The sequence below is a fragment of the Prinia subflava genome, chromosome 11, assembly GCF_021018805.1.
Source record: "Prinia subflava isolate CZ2003 ecotype Zambia chromosome 11, Cam_Psub_1.2, whole genome shotgun sequence".
Classification (NCBI taxonomy): Eukaryota; Metazoa; Chordata; class Aves; order Passeriformes; family Cisticolidae; genus Prinia; species Prinia subflava.
In genome coordinates, this window is record NC_086257.1 from 11,046,570 (window position 1) to 11,064,920 (window position 18,351).

Below are 18,351 nucleotides of genomic sequence, written 5' to 3' on the forward strand. Positions count from 1 at the left end.
AGCAAGAGTATACTAAAATGCTTTTAGTTTTCAGTAGTACTAATACCCTCACCTAAAGCTGAGGCATTGCAGGAAAATAGTGAAAGATATTTCATTGAGGCACTGTAGCAGTAAGGTACAAATTGGACTGAAATGGCAGGGCAAGAGTGATAACTGTCCATTGAAGAAACCAGGTAAAATAGCTGTTGGTGAATAGTACTGGTCATCTGGCCATAATTATTTTGTCTGCATGATGCTGTGTCTTTGCTTCAACCATGCTGAGAACTTCCCTTAATAACAGAACTTCGTGAGGAAAAAAAAACAAGCCAACCTTTCCAGCAGTATTCTGAAGGTCTACACTCTCTGTAGACCTTGAACTTCTACATAGTTTGCAGTGACAAGTGTCTGCTGGCTCACTCAAACTGTGGCCAGACACTTTAATCCAATTACAAATTTGAAATTTCCACACAGTGAAATGTGTCTGGAGTCATGTTTCTCATGGGGGAGAAGGAAAGGATAGTAATCCACATTTCTCCTTACTATTTCTCCCGTCTAAGGCTTAGTTCTAATTAATGGTAGGAATGATTCTATATGCTCTCTTTCCTTTAGTAGTGTTAGGTCCCTGTTAGTAGTTAAATTCACATTCGCTAGTGGAATCAATAAAGGTGTATCAAAGGTCCTCTTTGATAAAACTTTTAGTTCTCAGAGATCTTCCATTTATTGCTGGAGTGTGGGAGGATGTGTAGAAGACACCTTTCTTCTGAACACAGCTGGCTGGTGGGAGAAGAGAGAAGATTCGTGTACTGCTAACCGGGCGTGGTCCATCATCAGTCACACACACAAGCTCTCATTTGAGGGGTTCTTCAGGAAACTGCAGCCTAGAAGGGCTGAGAAAGAGCACGCAGGTCAGTGCCTATGTCAGAGCTTACTGACTTCACCATTTGATCTTTTTGAAATAATGTGCATGGTCCCTAGCTAAAAATAATACATATGATGGTTGATCTGGAGTCTCCTAATGGCTTGACAAATACCTTGAAAATTATAGTCTGTCACCTGTATTTTAGTGGGTCCATGTGTTTTGTCTGAAGACTTGTGCTTCCTGCTGCAGTGTCACGCTGTCGAGCAGAAAGCTGCTGCAGTGGATCTCATGTTTCCAAATGCCCCAATGTTATAAAGTAGGTCAGAAATTGCATAAGATGCCATTACTGGAAACTGCTGTAGGCTGACTTGCATATGAAGACTCAGCAGTGCAACTGTCAAATGCACTGTGACAAAGAGAAATGCAGCCGTGGCTTAAAACATGACAAGAGAGCTCTCTGAAATCTCCCTAGGATATGAATGGCTGTTGGAATTGTGAGATGTCTTTGCCCCTTCAGTTCATGTTCCTGCTATCTGCTGAGCCAGACTGCCTGCCTGGCTTGTCAGGGGACTCACGTTGTTCTTATCTGCAGGGAACTCAGGCACATGGCTCCTTAACTCCTCCTGCATCGCAAAAAACATTCAGTGTTCCCCTGCTTGCCAAGCTCCTTGGGAACAAGCACAGTGCACCCCCAGTGATGGAAAGGAAGGGTCTGTAGCAGCCCTTGCACGACTGAGTGGTTGCTGGTGATCAGTGAGGGCCAGGGGGAGTGTGCACAAATCTCTGCAGTTTCTCCAGTTTAACACCGCCAAGCCCAGGGAGTGCTGAGCAGGGTACAGCCTGGGCATTTTCTCCTACATAACCCTGTTTTAGAGCTTCACTACATTTTACTTTCAGATTTTTTATCTTTGAAGAATTTGAACACTGGAGAGGACAGTCTCCTGTGTCATTGGGGGTTTTTTGCTGCTGATACTTTGGTATAATCTTTTCTAACACAAGTGTAACCAGCTGAATAGAAACAAAAGAGCTTCCAGTTGGGAGGATTATATCCATTAGTAATCAGAGTGGGGTATATTTGGATGCAATTATATTTCAAAATTATTATTATAATTTTAAAATTATCTCTTAGTTCAGTGTATTTTTTTAACTGTGAATGGTTCATTAGTCAGAAAATATACTGCTTGGTGATACATTTTCCAAAGGTTTGAAATACGGGCACTCTTCCATGAAATGAGTGAATTTGCAGTTATTTCTGAAAAATCTTCACCATCCAGGACTGCTTTGTTTCCTGGAATTGTTGAATCTCTGGTGGTGCATGTGGCCATTTGTCATCATGCCAATCAACCCATTTCCTAAAGATAAATAGATGGGTCAATACCAAGCGTCTCAGGAACACACTCACAGCTGTAGTTAGATGTGCTGGAAGGGTCTGCAGTTAATGCACAAACCTCAGCAGGTCTCTGCCAGTGCAAAAGCTTCTGCCCCTCATTTTGCTGCTCGAGGGCCAACAAATAGTGATCTGATAAATGCTCTGATAGAGTTGACTCAGTCATTTGGCAATGGCCTCTAGACAGAGCAGCCCTATCGCATCCAATCTTAATTTAATAGACTTAATACATTGTCTGATGACAGAAAACGGTAGGTAGAAGCTTGGCAGAACATTAAATAGAAGTCTGTAAGCTTAGGTAGAATGCTTAGAACCTGGCTTTAGTCATGCAAATGAGATGATGAGAAAATATCAAAAGGTGAGAAGGTTTGAAAGTAATAACAATAAAAACCTGGGCTTTCCCCGGGCTTACATCAGCCTGGCCAACCTGATTGCAAAGAGCCAGCAGCTGTGTTAACCTACATCTTATTAGCAACAGTTACAGCCAATTTGGTTCATTTAGTATTAGTAATACTTAATGAGTTGGTTATGCTAACGTGGAAGTGTTATCTTAGCGTTAAGATGCTAATTCCAAACTCTTCAGAAGTCAGGAATGTTTATTAAAGGTGGATTTAGCAGCGGCGTTCCCCGGGTTCCCCGAGCCCCGCGGAGGAGCCGCGTCCGGCGCTCTCCGTCCGCGCGGAGCCCGGAGCCGCTCGCGGACCGCGCGCGACCGTGAGGGGCGAGCCGGGCCCTCAGGGGACGGAGCGGCGGCGGAGCGCAGGGACGGCGGGCAGGGCACGGCAGGGCCGGGGCAGGTACGGCGGGCAGGGCACGGCAGGGCCGGGGCAGGGGAGGTACGGCGGGCTGGGGTAGCCGTCCGCGCCGGGCCGGCGGCGGAGCAGGTGCCGTTCCCGGTGGCACCGCAGCCAAAGGCTGCCGGCCAGCCTGGGCTCGGCCCCAAGGGCCTGGGGCGGGTCCCGGGGCGGGTCCCGGCCTGTGCCGCCCCTGGAGCCGGGGAGGGGAAGGCGCCGAGCGCGGGGCCCCGCTGCGGGGCGCGGAGGGCGTGCGGAACCTGCGCAGGCGGTGGCGGGGGCAGAGCAGGGAGGGCTGTGCAGGGCAGTGAGCGCTGAAAGCGGCACAGGCTCTGCCATCGCCGGGAGCAGAGCGGGCCCGGAGCGCAGGTGTCCCCAGCTGGAACACACAGGGGCAGACATGGGAACCCGGCAAATACAGGCCGGGTCCCCAAGACAGGGATGCAGTTTCTTGGAAAGGAGAGTAATACGGGTGTTGTGGTGAAAAGCTGTCATTCCAAAACAGTAGATTTAAAGCACAAGAATTGCCTCTTAACAAAACACATCAACATGCAAACACCTCTCTTTCTGATGCTTACCTAAGTTGTGGCCTTAAAACATGCTGGCAGTTGCTGAAGCTCCACTGGTTTCTCTTTTACCACCGCCTTAAAAAATAACTCTTACCTTCACCGCAGAGCAGCGCGGGTGCGGTGCGGGCTGTCTGAGGTGCATTCACACCCTGCCCTTCCTTGCAGGAACTTGTTCTCCGTGTGCTCAGCCCAGTCCTGTTACTGGGAGCTCTGCTTGCTGCTTTAATTTCACTCTGCAGAGCCAGAGGCTTAAACTGTACACAGGTCAATGCTAGGACGTTTTTGTGGGGTTTACTCATTTGAGATGTTTTTTAACTTCTAAATGTGCCAAGATACTTACGTCCTTGTGGTGTTTATTTATTAAAAATAACTATCTTGCTTATGCCAGCAGCTGCTGTAAAAATGCAGTTTGCTGCTTTTTACATGATATGGTGTTAAATGTAACTTTTGTTATTCAATACTTGAAAAATAATGTTCAGTTAACGGTGGCAGATTAATTGAATGTAGTATTTGTGTGTAATGCTGTCATTGCTGCATAACCTGGACTTTAATGTCACAACGATGAAAACGGGTTAAGCACAGGTCATTTGAACCAAGGGAGAGTACTGGCTGTGTGGGTTGAGTATGTATTGTACATGAATGGTGCTTAGATAATTTTGCCTTTTTGTAGCTGTTTGCTGCCTTATGCTGGAAGAGCACAAACCCTTCTGTTTGCTTACTTCTTCCTTTTGATGTCATCTCATTGTTGCAGGCTTTTCTAGCACTTCCTGCATGGCTTTGCCTGGGACAATGGTTTTCAGTTTTTTAATGGGTCTGTGAGTTCTCTGCGTGGCTGCTGAGGGATTCTTGAAATGTAAAACCGAGCCCGCAGTGAGTGTCCAGGGGCAGCTGTAAGAACCAGTGGGCAGCAGTGCCTTCAGCAATTTGGGACCTTCAGTCTGACAGGCTTGAGTTAACCTTTGTGACAGATGGGAAGCTCTGAAATACACAGAACAGCTTCTTCTGTTTTGTTACCTCTGAACTGTGGTTCAGCGAGGAGAAGTCCCAGGGACATTCGGTTTTCCAGCCTTTTGACTGATTTCCAGCCGAAGCAGGAATTGTGTGGGACCCCCCGAGCAGACGGGTCCCTCCCCCGGCAGAAGCACGGGCGCTGCAGCACAGCTGAGCCTGCTCAGGAGCGACCTACACGGATCACACGGCACTCGTGACACGGCACTCGGACAAGGAGCTATTGTTCACATTGATCTCCTGTCCTACACTTGGGCTTGAGACACAGTTTAATGAATTATAAACCTACACAAATTTGAGGGGTTTCTGCTTTTCCTGAATGTTTTCAGATATTTTTGCTTTCTAACAGAATTTGTGGAATTCAACAAGATACAGTCTTAAATACTGTTATTTTTAACTAAGGACAATATTCATTGTTGTCCTAATGTTTCCATTATTAGTACAGAGCACCTTAATCCTCAAGCAGTTACCTGTGCTTGATTCCTTTTTTTAGGAAACATACAGATTTACTTATGTGAAGAAAAACATAAGCTAGTTTATATGATGGTATCTGGTTGGGCAGTCAGAGAAACTCTGACCAAAAGTATTTGTAATTTCAGAGAGCACTATTTGCAGACTTCTTAGATATCCATGCTGAGTACTTCTTAGAAAAGATGAAGTGGGCTTTTGTGCTTTCACATTTCCTCTGTTGCTTTGTTGAGTTCTTGGGGAGGAGATCCCCAGCTGAAAACAGCACAAAGAACTAAGGATTCTTTAGAGAGTATTTATTCCAACCAGGTTCACCCTCAGCTTAATGTTTCAGAATCATTCTGATTAGCAACTTATGGAGCACTGACATAAACAAAGGTAAGGGTTTTTAGACTTTTTTTTAAAGAAGTATAAATAAGTCCTAAATATCTTTATTGCTGATGTAAAAGCTATATCCTCTCATTGTCTCATTTCTGCAGTCATGTTTCTTTCCCATAAAAAAGACATTGCAAGAGTTTTAGATGGTTATTTGCTAAATCTGTCAGTGAAAATGCCTTCCCAAATAAGCCATTGCATTTTAGATGAAAGGAGTTTGTGGTAGAGTGTCTGGGTTTTTTCCATAAGAATGAATTCACAGTTTTTTAAGTCTTCTGCCATTGTCTTTAACCTTTACTTTTAGCTGGTTTGAGATTAAAAGTAGTGAGTCTTGGGTCTTCTGTGCATGTGGGGAAAAGCAAGCACATGACATTACTTGGTGTTTTCGTGTTTGGCAGAGTTGGAAAACCAACACAGAGGATGAAGAGGCATAATTAGGCAACATCTAATGCTGCCTAAATTCTTGTCATTTGGATTCTTGGTACCAAAATAGGAGGAAGGGGTTGGGAAGGATGCACGTTCCGAGTCTATAGGTGTTTGAGGGGTGTTCAACAGGATAGATCTAGCACAAAACCAGGGGAACACACCCTGTTTCTGGGGCCTTCTCTTATGTATAGATTAGGTATTTGTCTTGAATGGATAGCGACAATAACATCCCTAAACATTTTGAGAGATAACAAAATGTAACAATTTCAGAAGTTCCAGCATCTCTCCCTGGACAGTGACATAGGAGGTTTCTCTGAATGACAAGCCAACAAGGATGCAGCTGCTAGACTGTGATATTTTCAAGAACCAGAGGGTGCAATATTTATGTAAAGCAGGGCAGTTCCTTGTTTTCCTACCAAGGTATGCAGACTTGGCAGTGTTAACCTTGAGCAACCTTTTCTCTGCACTGTTCTTCTCAAAGACAAGCTTGGTCCTGTTGCCTTGAAATTATTTTATTCAGTTCTTCTACAGTTAAGGTTTACATTTCAGTTCACATAAAACTGGACGTTCTTCTCCAAAGCATACACAGCTTTCACCTCAGTCAGACTGTCTGCTCCCCACCCCCATTTGCAATGTACAATTCCCACTTGCAGCATTTTCAGTAAACATGGGATCAGTTGAGTATACAGAAAAAGCTTCTATAAAATTTCCATTAAAAAAATAACAAGTTTTTATTTACAAAGTGTTTGCTACTACAAAGTAATATTTCCTATTGGTTCAAATATACTATTTGCTAATGCCAGTGTTCCTATTAGGAAAGTAAAACTTTGTATATGCATTTTTCTTTATATCTTTGTCAGTGTTTAAAGCACATAAAATACTACCACATTCTTTTTTACACTACTCCTAGCCACGTACAATGTGGTAGTGGAAATTAACACTATTTGATCAGGACAAAAAATCAGCATAGCTTAATAGCAGACTTTCTGCAAAAATAAAACTTTAGTTTTTAATTTATAGGTATTTGGAAAGAAAGAAATCTATTGAGAACTCAAAAATATACAGCGAATGAAGATGAGTGGGAAACTCAGGCTTTCCTGAAGATACAAGAGTTTAGCACAAGAAAAGGGAGAAAAATTTCCACTGAAGTGTTTGTGTGACACTTTGTGCCAATACACATGTTGGGAGAGCAAGATGAGTAGATTAAAAAAATTAATTAAAACTTCAAATCCCATATAATTGGCATACTTGTAATTGGATTTGCCTCTTCCCACCCACCATGTTTACAAAACCCTGCTTTGAGTTCAGTGTTGGAGGTCATTAAATAGCTTTGTCCATGACTGGCCTTGTTCTTAAAGTTTAATTTAAAAGTTAATGGACTTTCAAGTGGTTTCTGCATTTTAAATATAAAAAGGAAGTGTCTCTACAATTACTTCCATGTAGAATCTAGTGGATATTAAAAAGTGCTACTGTAAGGGGGGATGGAGGGCTGGACCTGCCTTTTCTGCCCCTTGCTGCATGTTGCAGCACCTTCACAACATGGGCTGATGGCACATCAGCATCAAGAATTCAGCACCAGGCCTTGCCAAGGACTCACCCACTGCCAGATCATCCCCCAGGTGCCAACAAACAAGCCCTGGTGTAAAACTCTGCCTGTGCTTGCTGGCCCTGATGCCGTGTAGGATATGCAAACACAAAGGCTGGGCCTTGCTCCCAGGGCATGGGTTACAGTCAGGGCCTGAGGACTGAGCACAGGCTCACATCCTGCTTCTTGCAGGTTCCTTCAAAGCAGGATTCATTCTTTTACAGTAGGTGCTTGGGAGATACAGTCACAACATTTGTCAACAATGTATGTTATAACATTTGCATAGGCTTCTCTGAAGTTTTTTCATATACACAGCATGGCCTTTAAGATAAGGGAATGTTTCAGAAACTTGTGTGATGGGTTGTGATTCAGCTGGTGTTTCCCTGGGGAAATTCTGGGAGATTCACTTACTCCCTGCATCAGTACAACCAAATCTACTGATTGTTAAAGTTGCAATAGCAATTTAACAAACCCATCAAAAAGCCTGGAGACTGCTTTTGCGGACTTCACCTTTTCTGATCATTTTCACTTCTGTGGCCATTCAGTGTAGTTGTGTGTGACCTGAAACTGTCTGCAGGGAGGGCTGTGGGTGTGTGGTGATTTTCCCTCTGGCTGCCTGGCTTGTGTGGGTGGGCAGCAGGGGCAGCACAGGAACCAGGCAAGGTCAGGGACGAGTGTTTCACTCAGCCTGGAGATGAGAATGGGCTAAAACCAACTCACCAGGAAAGACTCATTTTGTCTTGGAAAAAGTTTCTGCATAGATGAGTTGGATTGGCATCTAAAACTGGATTTAAATTTGACATTGCTATATCCTGCTATCCCATGGTGTCCATATATCTAACGTACCTGTGCTTGGAAAGTGTGGAGTACTTAAGAATGGCATTTAGAGAAATCAGATTTAAGTGACTGCACTTTTCTAGCCAATACAGGAGACTAAGAAGAGATGCAGGTTTGGGCTACTGGGAGGTTCCTGTATCTGCTGGGAATTATTGTGGCTGTTACAGATACTGACATGACCCAGGTCAGTCTGCTTTTCTTCTTAGATAAATGCAGAAGTATTTATTTGCTCCATAGTGTTCCTAAGCAGCAAGCTTTCCCTTGGGATTTGGATGGTTAGATCTCAGCTGTTACTTCTGCACAATTTTGAGCAAGGATTTTTGGTGTCCTGCAGTTTAGGTGGCTATCCTAAACGTTGGATTCTTCGGTACTGTCAAAAGTATGGAAGCAGAAATAAAAGTTTTGGTTCTGTCTGATCTCTGGGTGGACAGACAAGGTATTAAAGGTGGACAGTGACTCTGAAGAGCTTCGATAAACAGCCCCTTCAGTACTAGGAGTAACATTGGTTATGGGTATTTTTTGGCAATATACCTGGATGGGGGGAAGAAGAGTTACTCACAGCCTCTTAAAAATACTCACCAGACGAAATTCTAACAGCTAAACAGGAAAGAGATCATCTGATTGGGGAACTTATGTTAAGTCTAAGGAATGAGTTTCATGAAGTTTTATGGTATCAGGATCAGTTGTGTGAACACCTGCCAGCAGAAAATTAAGTATTTAGAGCTGTTCATGTGCTCAGGTTGGTGTGTGATGTGCACAAATTAACAAATGATTCATTGGTGCACTGCTTGCAGACAGAGGCCAGAATTCAAGAAGTGGCACATCTTAAAGAACAAATCTCCATAAACAGATGCTTGGCCTCTCCCTCCCCTGTTCACCAGTAATGCTGCAAGAGGCACCACTTCAGTGCTGACACCTGAGACACCTTCAGCCTCAGAAGCCTCACCTTCACCAACTGCAGCAGAGGGATGTCACCTCGAAGTATGGCTATTACTACAATTTTTTAAATCACACATTAAAAGAAGCACGCATAGTCTTTCCCCAGCTCATTACATCTGGTTATTTAATATCACGATGTTCCTGAGAGATTCCTGCAATGAAAATCTATAAATGAGGTGGGTCAGGCAGAAGATAGCTTGCTTTGGTTTGTTTTCTCTATGCCATACACTGTGGTACTGGCTTTGTTTTTAAATGAATCCAAACCCCAAACATCTTTAACTCACTAAAAGGAAAGTCTTTACAATCAACTGCCTGGATTATTTTCAGCTGAAAAGGGCCAGTTAACTACAAAAAAGAAGTATTGCCCAGATTTCAAATATGGTTAAGTTTCAGCCATACTCTTGAATTAAAATGGTGGATTTGGTCAAAAGAAAGAGCACTTGAGCTTTTAAACCTTAACTGTGGAATTCTAAATTCAAGCATTATTTCATGTATGAACATGAACTTGAAGGCCTTGTTTCTCTTTAAAAAACCAAAAGGATTAAAATTTGGTTATTAGGCCTTTTTACATAATTTTACTTCAGGCTGACATAGTCGATCAGCAGAAGCCCTTCTGTGGGAATTCTCTATCCTTGGCAATTTTCAGCTACTCAAAAGGATTTCGGGGTATTTGCAAACTGTAGGTTAAAAATTAAAAGCCCCTTAACCAAAACTGAAACACCTACAGAAGGGCTTGTACTGGGTTTAATGGTGTTGGTTTAAGTCATACCTTCAGTTGAACTGGTCTTATTTGCTAGATACATACACTTTCTGAGATTAGGTGGATTGTTGACAATTAGAAATAAGACTGGTGCACTTTAATACAATTTTAAGTATCAAAATCCACAAACATTATGTCAGATTTCCACATAATAGAAAAATGCTGTCTCCCACTTGTAATTTTTCATCTAGATAGTGGAGCTGACAAGTTTTTTTAAGTCAAATTAAGATTTTTCAAGCACCACAAAGTTAGTCCAGAAATGAAGTTGTTTACTGCACTATAGCTATAAAGGCATTTACATACAGTATTATATTGCTTGCAGCCAAGTGCCTCCTGAATGTATAACCAAGACAGTTTTCCAAGACACAGAAACATCACTTAAATTTATCTTAAATATAAGTTGCATGAAAATTTAAATGTTAACTTTTTCTTATACGAAGTAGGATCTAGTACCTGTTGCTGCTTGATTCCTGTCAATGAATATGAGGGATGTTGCATGAGACAGGAGATGATGATGGGAAGTGAACAGAAAATGGGAAGGCCAGTCTTGGTCACGACCATTTCATTGTGGAAAGTGTTTGCTGGCTCTCAGCAGGAGGGAGCTGAGCACAAGCACTGCCGGGAGCTTCGTGGGAGCTCTGTGGTTTGTTAATATTCTCAGCCCCCTTACTCACAATTGCAGCAGCTGCCTTTAATGAGGCAGCTGCCTTGCATTTACCTGTTTTGGTTTGTGGGTTTTGTTTCTTTTAAAAATATGGCAGCTAAGATCACCAGGAATGATTGAAAGGGTTGCCTGAGATCATACACAAGTGACTGTGGCTGGATAAGGCCCCAAATTCTCCTAGTTCCCAGACTTTAGTGTAGCCACAAGACTGCTGTGCCTCAGTTGAACTTCATCCTCAGCTGGTACTTGGCACAAAGAAGCCCAAGGAAAGAATTTACTTTTGAAGTCTCTTCTAAATGTTCTAACTTGTTTTGTACTTTGTGTTTAACTAGTCCAGGAAAAATAACTTTTAAAGGCTTGGTTCAACTGTCAAATAAGTGTTATGTGCTCCCATATTTTTTATTTTTTATCTTTAAATTTGATAGTTTGATCAATGATGTATTGCCAGAAAGCAAGCAGCTGTGCAGGCTGCAGCTTTGAAGGGCACAGACTCCAGTGGAGGAAAGGTGTCACTGAAGATCTTTCCCCTTTAAAGCAGAAAGCCCACTGACTGCTAATGAAATACATTCAGTTTCTGGGCTGGAAGCCTTTTTTTGCCAGGTTCTTAGAGTTCAAACTGCTCTTTAGGAACTGATTAGTGTTTTGCTGGTTTTTCTTTTTACACAGATCTTGACTGGGAAGTGTGAAGAAAGTGTGAAGTTAAATGTGTCCCTAATGTATTGTTGGGGGGAGGGAGGTAGAATTACTTTGGAAGCTATTTCCCTCTTTAAGAATTCCTTAGAGTCATGCATAAGTTATCTTTGATCTGCCCTCTCCAATGAAAGCTGACTAATAGGGCAGTTTTTGAAAAAGCAATGGGGTTTTTAATGATGAAAGTGATGATCTGTTTAAATGAAATGTCAATCATGAAGCTGACAATTCCATAGTAATGTGTGTGGAGTACCTGTTCCCTTCTCCCCCCATCTCTGAAGTGACCCGCTTGGCTCAATGCACTGACTCCCTCAGCAAGAACGTTCCTTAGTATCTGTAAAGCTTTTCTGGTATCGAGGTAGTGTTACAGATTCGGTGGAAGGGAGGGGAGTAAAGCCCTCGTTCTGCTGCTGCCTGTGAGCCATGAGCACAGGATGGTCTGAACAGTCTTGCCCCAAGGGTCGGCACTTCAGTTTGTGCATTTGCCCTTCATTTGTGTAGAACAGAGAGCTCAGTCAGGAGCCATACCTACATGCTGGTACTCCTCACACGCTGGAGTTTGAACTATCTGTGAGGAGTTTCTGATGCTTTCGTTTGTAATGTAAACATGTGGCTGGTGCTTGTCTGCTCCTCAGTTTTACCTGTCCTGTGAGAGTGTCAGCCCTGTGCTAACTCCTGCACACAGCCAGGCAGCTCTTGAGTGCAGCCTCATTTTCTCTCTGTAGCTCAGGCTTGGTGCTTTTGGATCTTGCTGGCCTGAGCGAGTGCAGGTTTGGCTGTAAAGATGATCTGGACACAGCCCAGGCTGTGGGAGTGACGCTGCCAGCAGCCCAGGGGTAGCTGCTGCCAGGGCTCAGGTGAGGAACAGCAGAAGCTGCCTCATCCCCCCGCACAGGAACAGAGCCAGGACAGCTGCCTCAGACAGCTGAGACACAGAGCAGCCACCTACAGGCAGTGCAAAAACTGGAAGGATTTACCTCATGGAAAACAGTTAACTCGGAGGCTAGGCAAAGTCCTGGAAGCTGCAACACCATGGGAAGAGTACATCTACAGTGTATTTTGCATTGATATTCAAGGGGTTTGGGGTTTTTTTAAAGGTCTTTATACTTGGATGTGATGTTAGCCATGAAAAACACAGCCTCCTGCTGCAAGTCTAATTTAACAGTTAACATGGGATATGTGTTGGTTAACTTGAGCAAAGGATTATTTTAAGTGGTTTGATACAACTTTCAAAGGTGCATCAAGGTGAGTGCAACTGGTTACTGATAAAAAACTCTGTCAGAATCCAAGCTGACCAGAATGCAAAACATAAAATGATGTATTGTTGAAATTTTATTTTTTTTCCTAAGAACCTCAGCCTATGACTTTAAAAGTTATGTGACCTGCCCACCATCCCAAATTTGAAAAGAGTGCCTTGAAAACATGCTGCCTGAGATCCTTAACATGGTGAGAGGTCTTTTTAAAAAACAAGACATGCTCTAACATCAAAGGGATTGTATAAAGTTAGAACAGTAAAAGAGAAGCTACACTGAATATGCTGTAATCTAGAAATACAATTTTTTTTTACTTATTGTCCTTGAAAAAAGCTGGTGCAGAGAATACTGTTTGTTTCCTGTTTTAATAATGGCTAAGAATAATCACTTATAATAAATTAGGCCTGCAATATAAATGAACATATGAACCTTTTATACTAATGTTACTTTTAGAGTATCTAAAATGGATATAAGCTATTTCAAGATTCATTTAATCACTTGCAATTTATATTACTTTAAGAATCTTCTATACAGCAAATTGAACAGAAAAAAGCAAACATTTTAACAGCCCCTTTTCCCTATAAGCACTTTCATAAAAGATAATTTTAAATAACGATTTTAGCACATTTGCAAGTGCTCGCTCCCCCTTTTTCTGAAGCCAAAAGACGATGCAAGAATTGGCTTTTACTGACTGACTGTTTTCTTCTCCGTCTGAAAAAGACAAGGGAAAGACAGAGAGTCCCAAAATGGAGAAGATGAACTTAAAGTTTGCTTTGCCAAATCTCCAGGGACTTTGTTCTTTTCCTCATTTACAGTTTATAAAACCCACATTGCTCTGCCTCTGCATGTCACTCCGTGTTCAGTTATACAATTCTTCAATTTCAGCTAAGGATAAACTTGTTTTGAAGCTTCCATTTTGGTTCACCGAACACAGTGAACACCAAGGCAAGAAACCAGTAAAATCCAAACAGGAACTCCCATTAAGAATATTTGAGCAGCATTTTGTATATTTCATTTTCTACTGTCCTCATTCTGGGGAGGAAGAATCCTCATCTTCCTCTTCTTCATCCTCCTCGTTGAAGGAGCAGGGTGTCTCCCCCCGGGACGCTGCACTGCTGGACTGCTGACTGCTAGGGCCAAGCAGCTGCCCAGTTGCTAAGGCCACTTCAGCATCCAGACACAACCCTGGATTCTCACTAGCAAAACAACAGAAAGGGTGAAGTTTAGAGGGTTTCTCATGAGGTTTTAAGATTTTTCTCTTTGGCCTCAGCTTTTCCTTTAGTCGAAGAAATGTACAAGGAAAAATCCCAAAGTGTTACAGTAAACACAGCTATTAGTTAGGAGAGCTGATAAAACATCAGAAAGTTGCATAAAAAAGAATATTGGGTGACTACTTCTTTTTCATAAACAACTAGTAGAATTGCTTAAGCTGAAGGAAAAAAGGGGAAATCCATCAGAGTTTCATTAATTCACAGAAAGTTTGCAATATAAAATGAAGCTTTTAAATGCTATGAGAAAGAACTTGCTCCAAAATAATAATCCCTATAATAATCCCTGTTTCCATTTTTTATGATACAGCTAACCTCCAGGCAAAGTTCGGTTGCTGAGGTGTATTTTAGGTGGGAGTTTTGCACAGGGTGCTTTTTGTTTGGTTGTTGGTTTTTAACTTTAAATCTTTATTAAGCTGTGTGGACTGAACTTCTTTCATGAGAGCTTAAAGAGCAGTGCATTTAGAGAGCAGACATTCTTATGCATTCTTCAGAAATATTACTGGGCTTTTATCCACATGTAATTATCTATTCGTAGTCCATGCCCAGGCAGGAATTTAAGGTTAATCAGGAAAAGGGGCTTGAAAGTGACTCTATTCTTATGAAACATAGGTATGAAATAGCTGGTATGTTCACCATTCAAAGCATGTTGATTTGATCCTTTGAAGGATAAATATAATTATCCTTCAAGGAAGACAGAATTAGAGACTTTGTCACAATCAAAATCAACCATGATAGGAAAATACCTCAATTCCTGCATGCAAAAGGTATGAAATAGCAAGGTTACTAAAGTACCACAAGCATATATAGCTATCCTTAAAAAAACCTATTTTATTTACCTTGATTTAGCATCGTAAGCGCCTCCAGCTGCCACAAAATGGGAAACTGCTTGTGCTGGACTTGAAAGTAACCCTTGGTTTATCCATGAAAATCCAGCAGACATATCTAGAAGAAAGCATAACGGCTTATGATAGTTACTTACATTTTTTCTTCCTTTTACAATTTTAAACTTTGCATTTTCTTTGCAGTTAGGATCCCTTAATTTAGTTTAGAAGGTACCAGTAGCTTGAGTTTTCTACTGTAGATGTGTCCTGTTTAACCAAGATGAAATTATGTCCTGTCTTTGTGGATGCACTTAAGCCTCGCACTCAGCTTTTCCCCCTGTGAGAAGAAGATTCACCTGGCTGGTGGCTGTCCGCAATCACAGGTATCTGAAATAAGAGTTCTGGAGTCCTTCATGGAAACTTAAACTTACTGCCCCAGCCTGACCCTGTGAAATGCCCCAACAGCTCCACGTGCCCTGGCTGCCCCCCTTGGTGAAGGTACAAAAGGAATTGTATTTAGTTGGGTTTGAGACTGTGCAGTGAGCCACCCAGGCAGTCCCTGTGTTGCTGTGTGTGTTCCGGTGGCCAAAGGCTGTTTCAGCCTGCTGCTCTCATGGCGCGCTGGGGCAGCCTCCTCATCCACTCTGCCACCAGGCAGAGCTGGGCAGCAGCTAGGGACACGCACAGACCATGGCACAGGGCTGGTGCCCAGAATGAGAGAGAGCCTGCTGTACCCTGCATATGAGACAGGCAGGGCACTCTCCTCCCTAGGGACAGGAAATGGGGGGGGTTAAGACCATTAAAATGGTCTGGCAATAATGCTGAGTTCTTGAGGTAGTTTGTTTAAAGCCCCCTGAGGGATGTGAAGAGGTTACTTACAACCCCCATAGTACTTGTTTTCAAATTCCCTAACAAGTTATGCCTGCCAGTTGTTGCCAGTTACGCACATTTCTGCTAAGAGAATCAGCAAAACAAGTCCACTGACCCAATTACCTTTATGGTGGGTTGTTTTTTTTGTTTTGTTTTTGTTTTGGTTTTTTTTTTTGTGTGTGTGTGTGTTTTTAATTTGTTTCTTAGATAAGGCATTTCTATTCACCTACACAAATTCTGTCTCGACACAAAGTTAACATCAAAACAAAGTTATCAAGATCGTCTAGATCTTTTCCATGGTACCTCCATGGTTTAATACGCCAGAAGAATAACAAGACACTGCTAGTAATCTTGTGGTTTATCAACATTTCTGGATAATAGCTCATTAGTTTTCTTTTTGAAGAGCAAGGTAGAAGCATGGCAGAAAGGTGGTTCATTAAAGCATATTCCTGCCTTGTATTTTCATTGCCTTACATTTCTAAATTCAGTTTCCAGTGGGCTCTGAGGAGCAAGGGGTAAGAAGTTCGTGAAAGATGGGGAGTTGAAGGCATTTCCAGTATGGAAAAGTCTGTCAAAATAGAAGTGTGCCTTCAATGAAGAGACTAATTTATTCTGGCAGTGTAGATCAGTTACTAATAGCTACACTTAAAACCAGGGAAAGCAGTTTGAATAAACCTTCCCAAGGTTGTGCAGTCCAATCTAATAGTGGAATTGTTATGTACTAGGCATAGCCTGTAGCAGATACCCTTGGTAGAATTTATACTCTTTTTGAGAAGGCTCTAAATCACTACCCTCAATAGCTTCAGCAGTTAATATACCATTTGTATATACTGCATGGGAGTGTTGTTGACATCTGAACAAACTTGCTCAGGCAGTGGGTGCTCTTAGCTTGTTAGTTTTAACTCCAGCCCATTTTCTAGTCTTGACTAATTACACAGGTAAACAGCAGAGCACTTCTTTACACAGGGAAAAAGAACAAGTCCTAAACGGCACCACTTTGTCTGCTCACTCACTGCCTTAGTAGGATACATAAAGTGAGATGTTGTTACCCCAATTTTTAGTGCCTCAGAATTTTTATTTCCTGCCTTTTTTTTTTTTTTTTTTTTTAATCTGCAGCCTCGTTTCTAGTAGTCAGGACTCAACTAAGAAAGGTGGGCCTTGGTTTTGTGTTAAGAGCCTGTCTGATGTGCCCAACCCAAAAGACAGACATGGTACTCTGGCTGCTGTTGTACAAGTTTGTGCTTGTCCCAGGCAGTGGAGTATTTCTGCTCACCCAGCAACCTCACTCCTTCCTTTCCATTGAACTGTTCTGGTCTGAGCCCTTTGCTCCATAGTTCCACTTGTTTAATTGTTGCAAACTCCTCTGCCAGATAAAGCCTGTAGTTTAGTACCCAGAACCAGCTCAGGGACAGCACACAAGAAAACACCTAGGTCAAAATGCAGAAATGGCCAGGAATGTATAATTAGAAGACCTCAGGTGTAATTTCAAAATTGACCAAAAATAAAATATGAAATCTTAGTTTTAAAACCCACAGGACAAGAGGACCAGGAAAACACAAATGACTGTTAACAAACATAAGCTTATTTGATGTAGTTTGAAATGTTAAGCCATTTAAAATGTACTACTTTTATGGAGTGCAACTGAATTCTAATTTATATATAGCAGCAGAGAAGTTAGGGCAAGAGCTTTGTTCCCTTTCCTCAAAAACAAAGGACTGTATGCAGTTATTAATCAACACTTCCTTTACAGTTAAAGTCCCCCCAGAAACTTGAGAAAAATGCTGGGCTAAGTTTAAGCTGTGGGTATAGCAAGAAGAACACACTGACAATAACTATAGGAAGTCATAGCAAATTTTGGCAGCTCTAGTCCAGTGATGCAACACTGAAGGAGTTTTGTGTCTAAGCCCAGACCTGTTCAAACAGAAGAGGTAAAAGCCTCTGCCTGGGACACCTGTCCTGAAGTCTTTGGAGGCTCCTGCTTTATTCAGAGAAGCTTAGTTCTCAGGTGGCACCTGCTGGCTCCTGAGGGATTACACCCAACCAGTTCAAAATGCTCTTTTTCTTTCCTTTTCCTCAGCTTGGGAAGAGCTGCCTTCTTCCAGTTTGCTCCTCCAAACATTCAGTTACTCAAAATTAATATGAACACATAAAAATTTGTTCTTGGTGTCAACTTAGTTGTTTAAGAAATAATTTCTTCATATGCAGCTCACACATCACATTGTTATAAATCAGTGTGCATTAAGTCAACAAGACAACTAAGATAAACCTTCCAAAATTAACAGTAAAACAACTGGTTCATGTACCAACCATACTAAGTCCTAAGTTAATATAATTAAATTTGCTTCAGTTAAGTAAGGTTATGGATTGAATCAGGAACAGTATTTAACTTACCTGTGATGTAGCCTTCTAAGGCTTTTGGCACCAGTGATTTTGCAGTTCTTAGGTCCTCAGCTGAGCATTTGCCTGCCTCGAGCCCAAAGGACATTCCCATTCTCTTCAGCACCTCGCTGTCATCATGAATCTCAAAAGTATTATCGAAATTAAAGAGGTATTCAAATCTGCATGTAAAAAATTACAAGTGAGATGATTCTGAAAAAAGCACAGCTGTGCTCTTCTTGCCTATTCTTTCTCTGGTGGTTTTGGCATGCACTGAGGTAAGCGTCTGGAGTCTTGGTTTTCTGTAAAGGGTCCTTAAGGAAAGAGAGGTGCAAGAAATGCTTTCTCTTTTCTGTGACTGGCATGCCTACAGCTTTAAAATGGCACATTCTCAATTAAAGTAACTTCACCAGTGCAGGA

General features: G+C 42.1%; 1 protein-coding gene across 1 annotated transcript in view; it reads right to left on the reverse strand.

Moving 5' to 3' along the window:
* Positions 1–6,356: 6,356 nt before the first annotated feature.
* TFDP2 (transcription factor Dp-2) overlaps positions 6,357–18,351 on the reverse strand; it is a 51,914-nt gene continuing 39,919 nt past the window's right edge. Inside the window, exons 11-13 of the mRNA XM_063408162.1 lie at positions 17,947–18,113; positions 14,701–14,806; positions 6,357–13,789 (exon numbers count right to left, since the gene is read on the reverse strand). Of these exons, the coding sequence (XP_063264232.1) occupies positions 13,621–13,789; positions 14,701–14,806; positions 17,947–18,113 (442 nt within the window). The 3' untranslated portion in view covers positions 6,357–13,620. The remainder of the gene's footprint in view (positions 13,790–14,700; positions 14,807–17,946; positions 18,114–18,351) is intronic.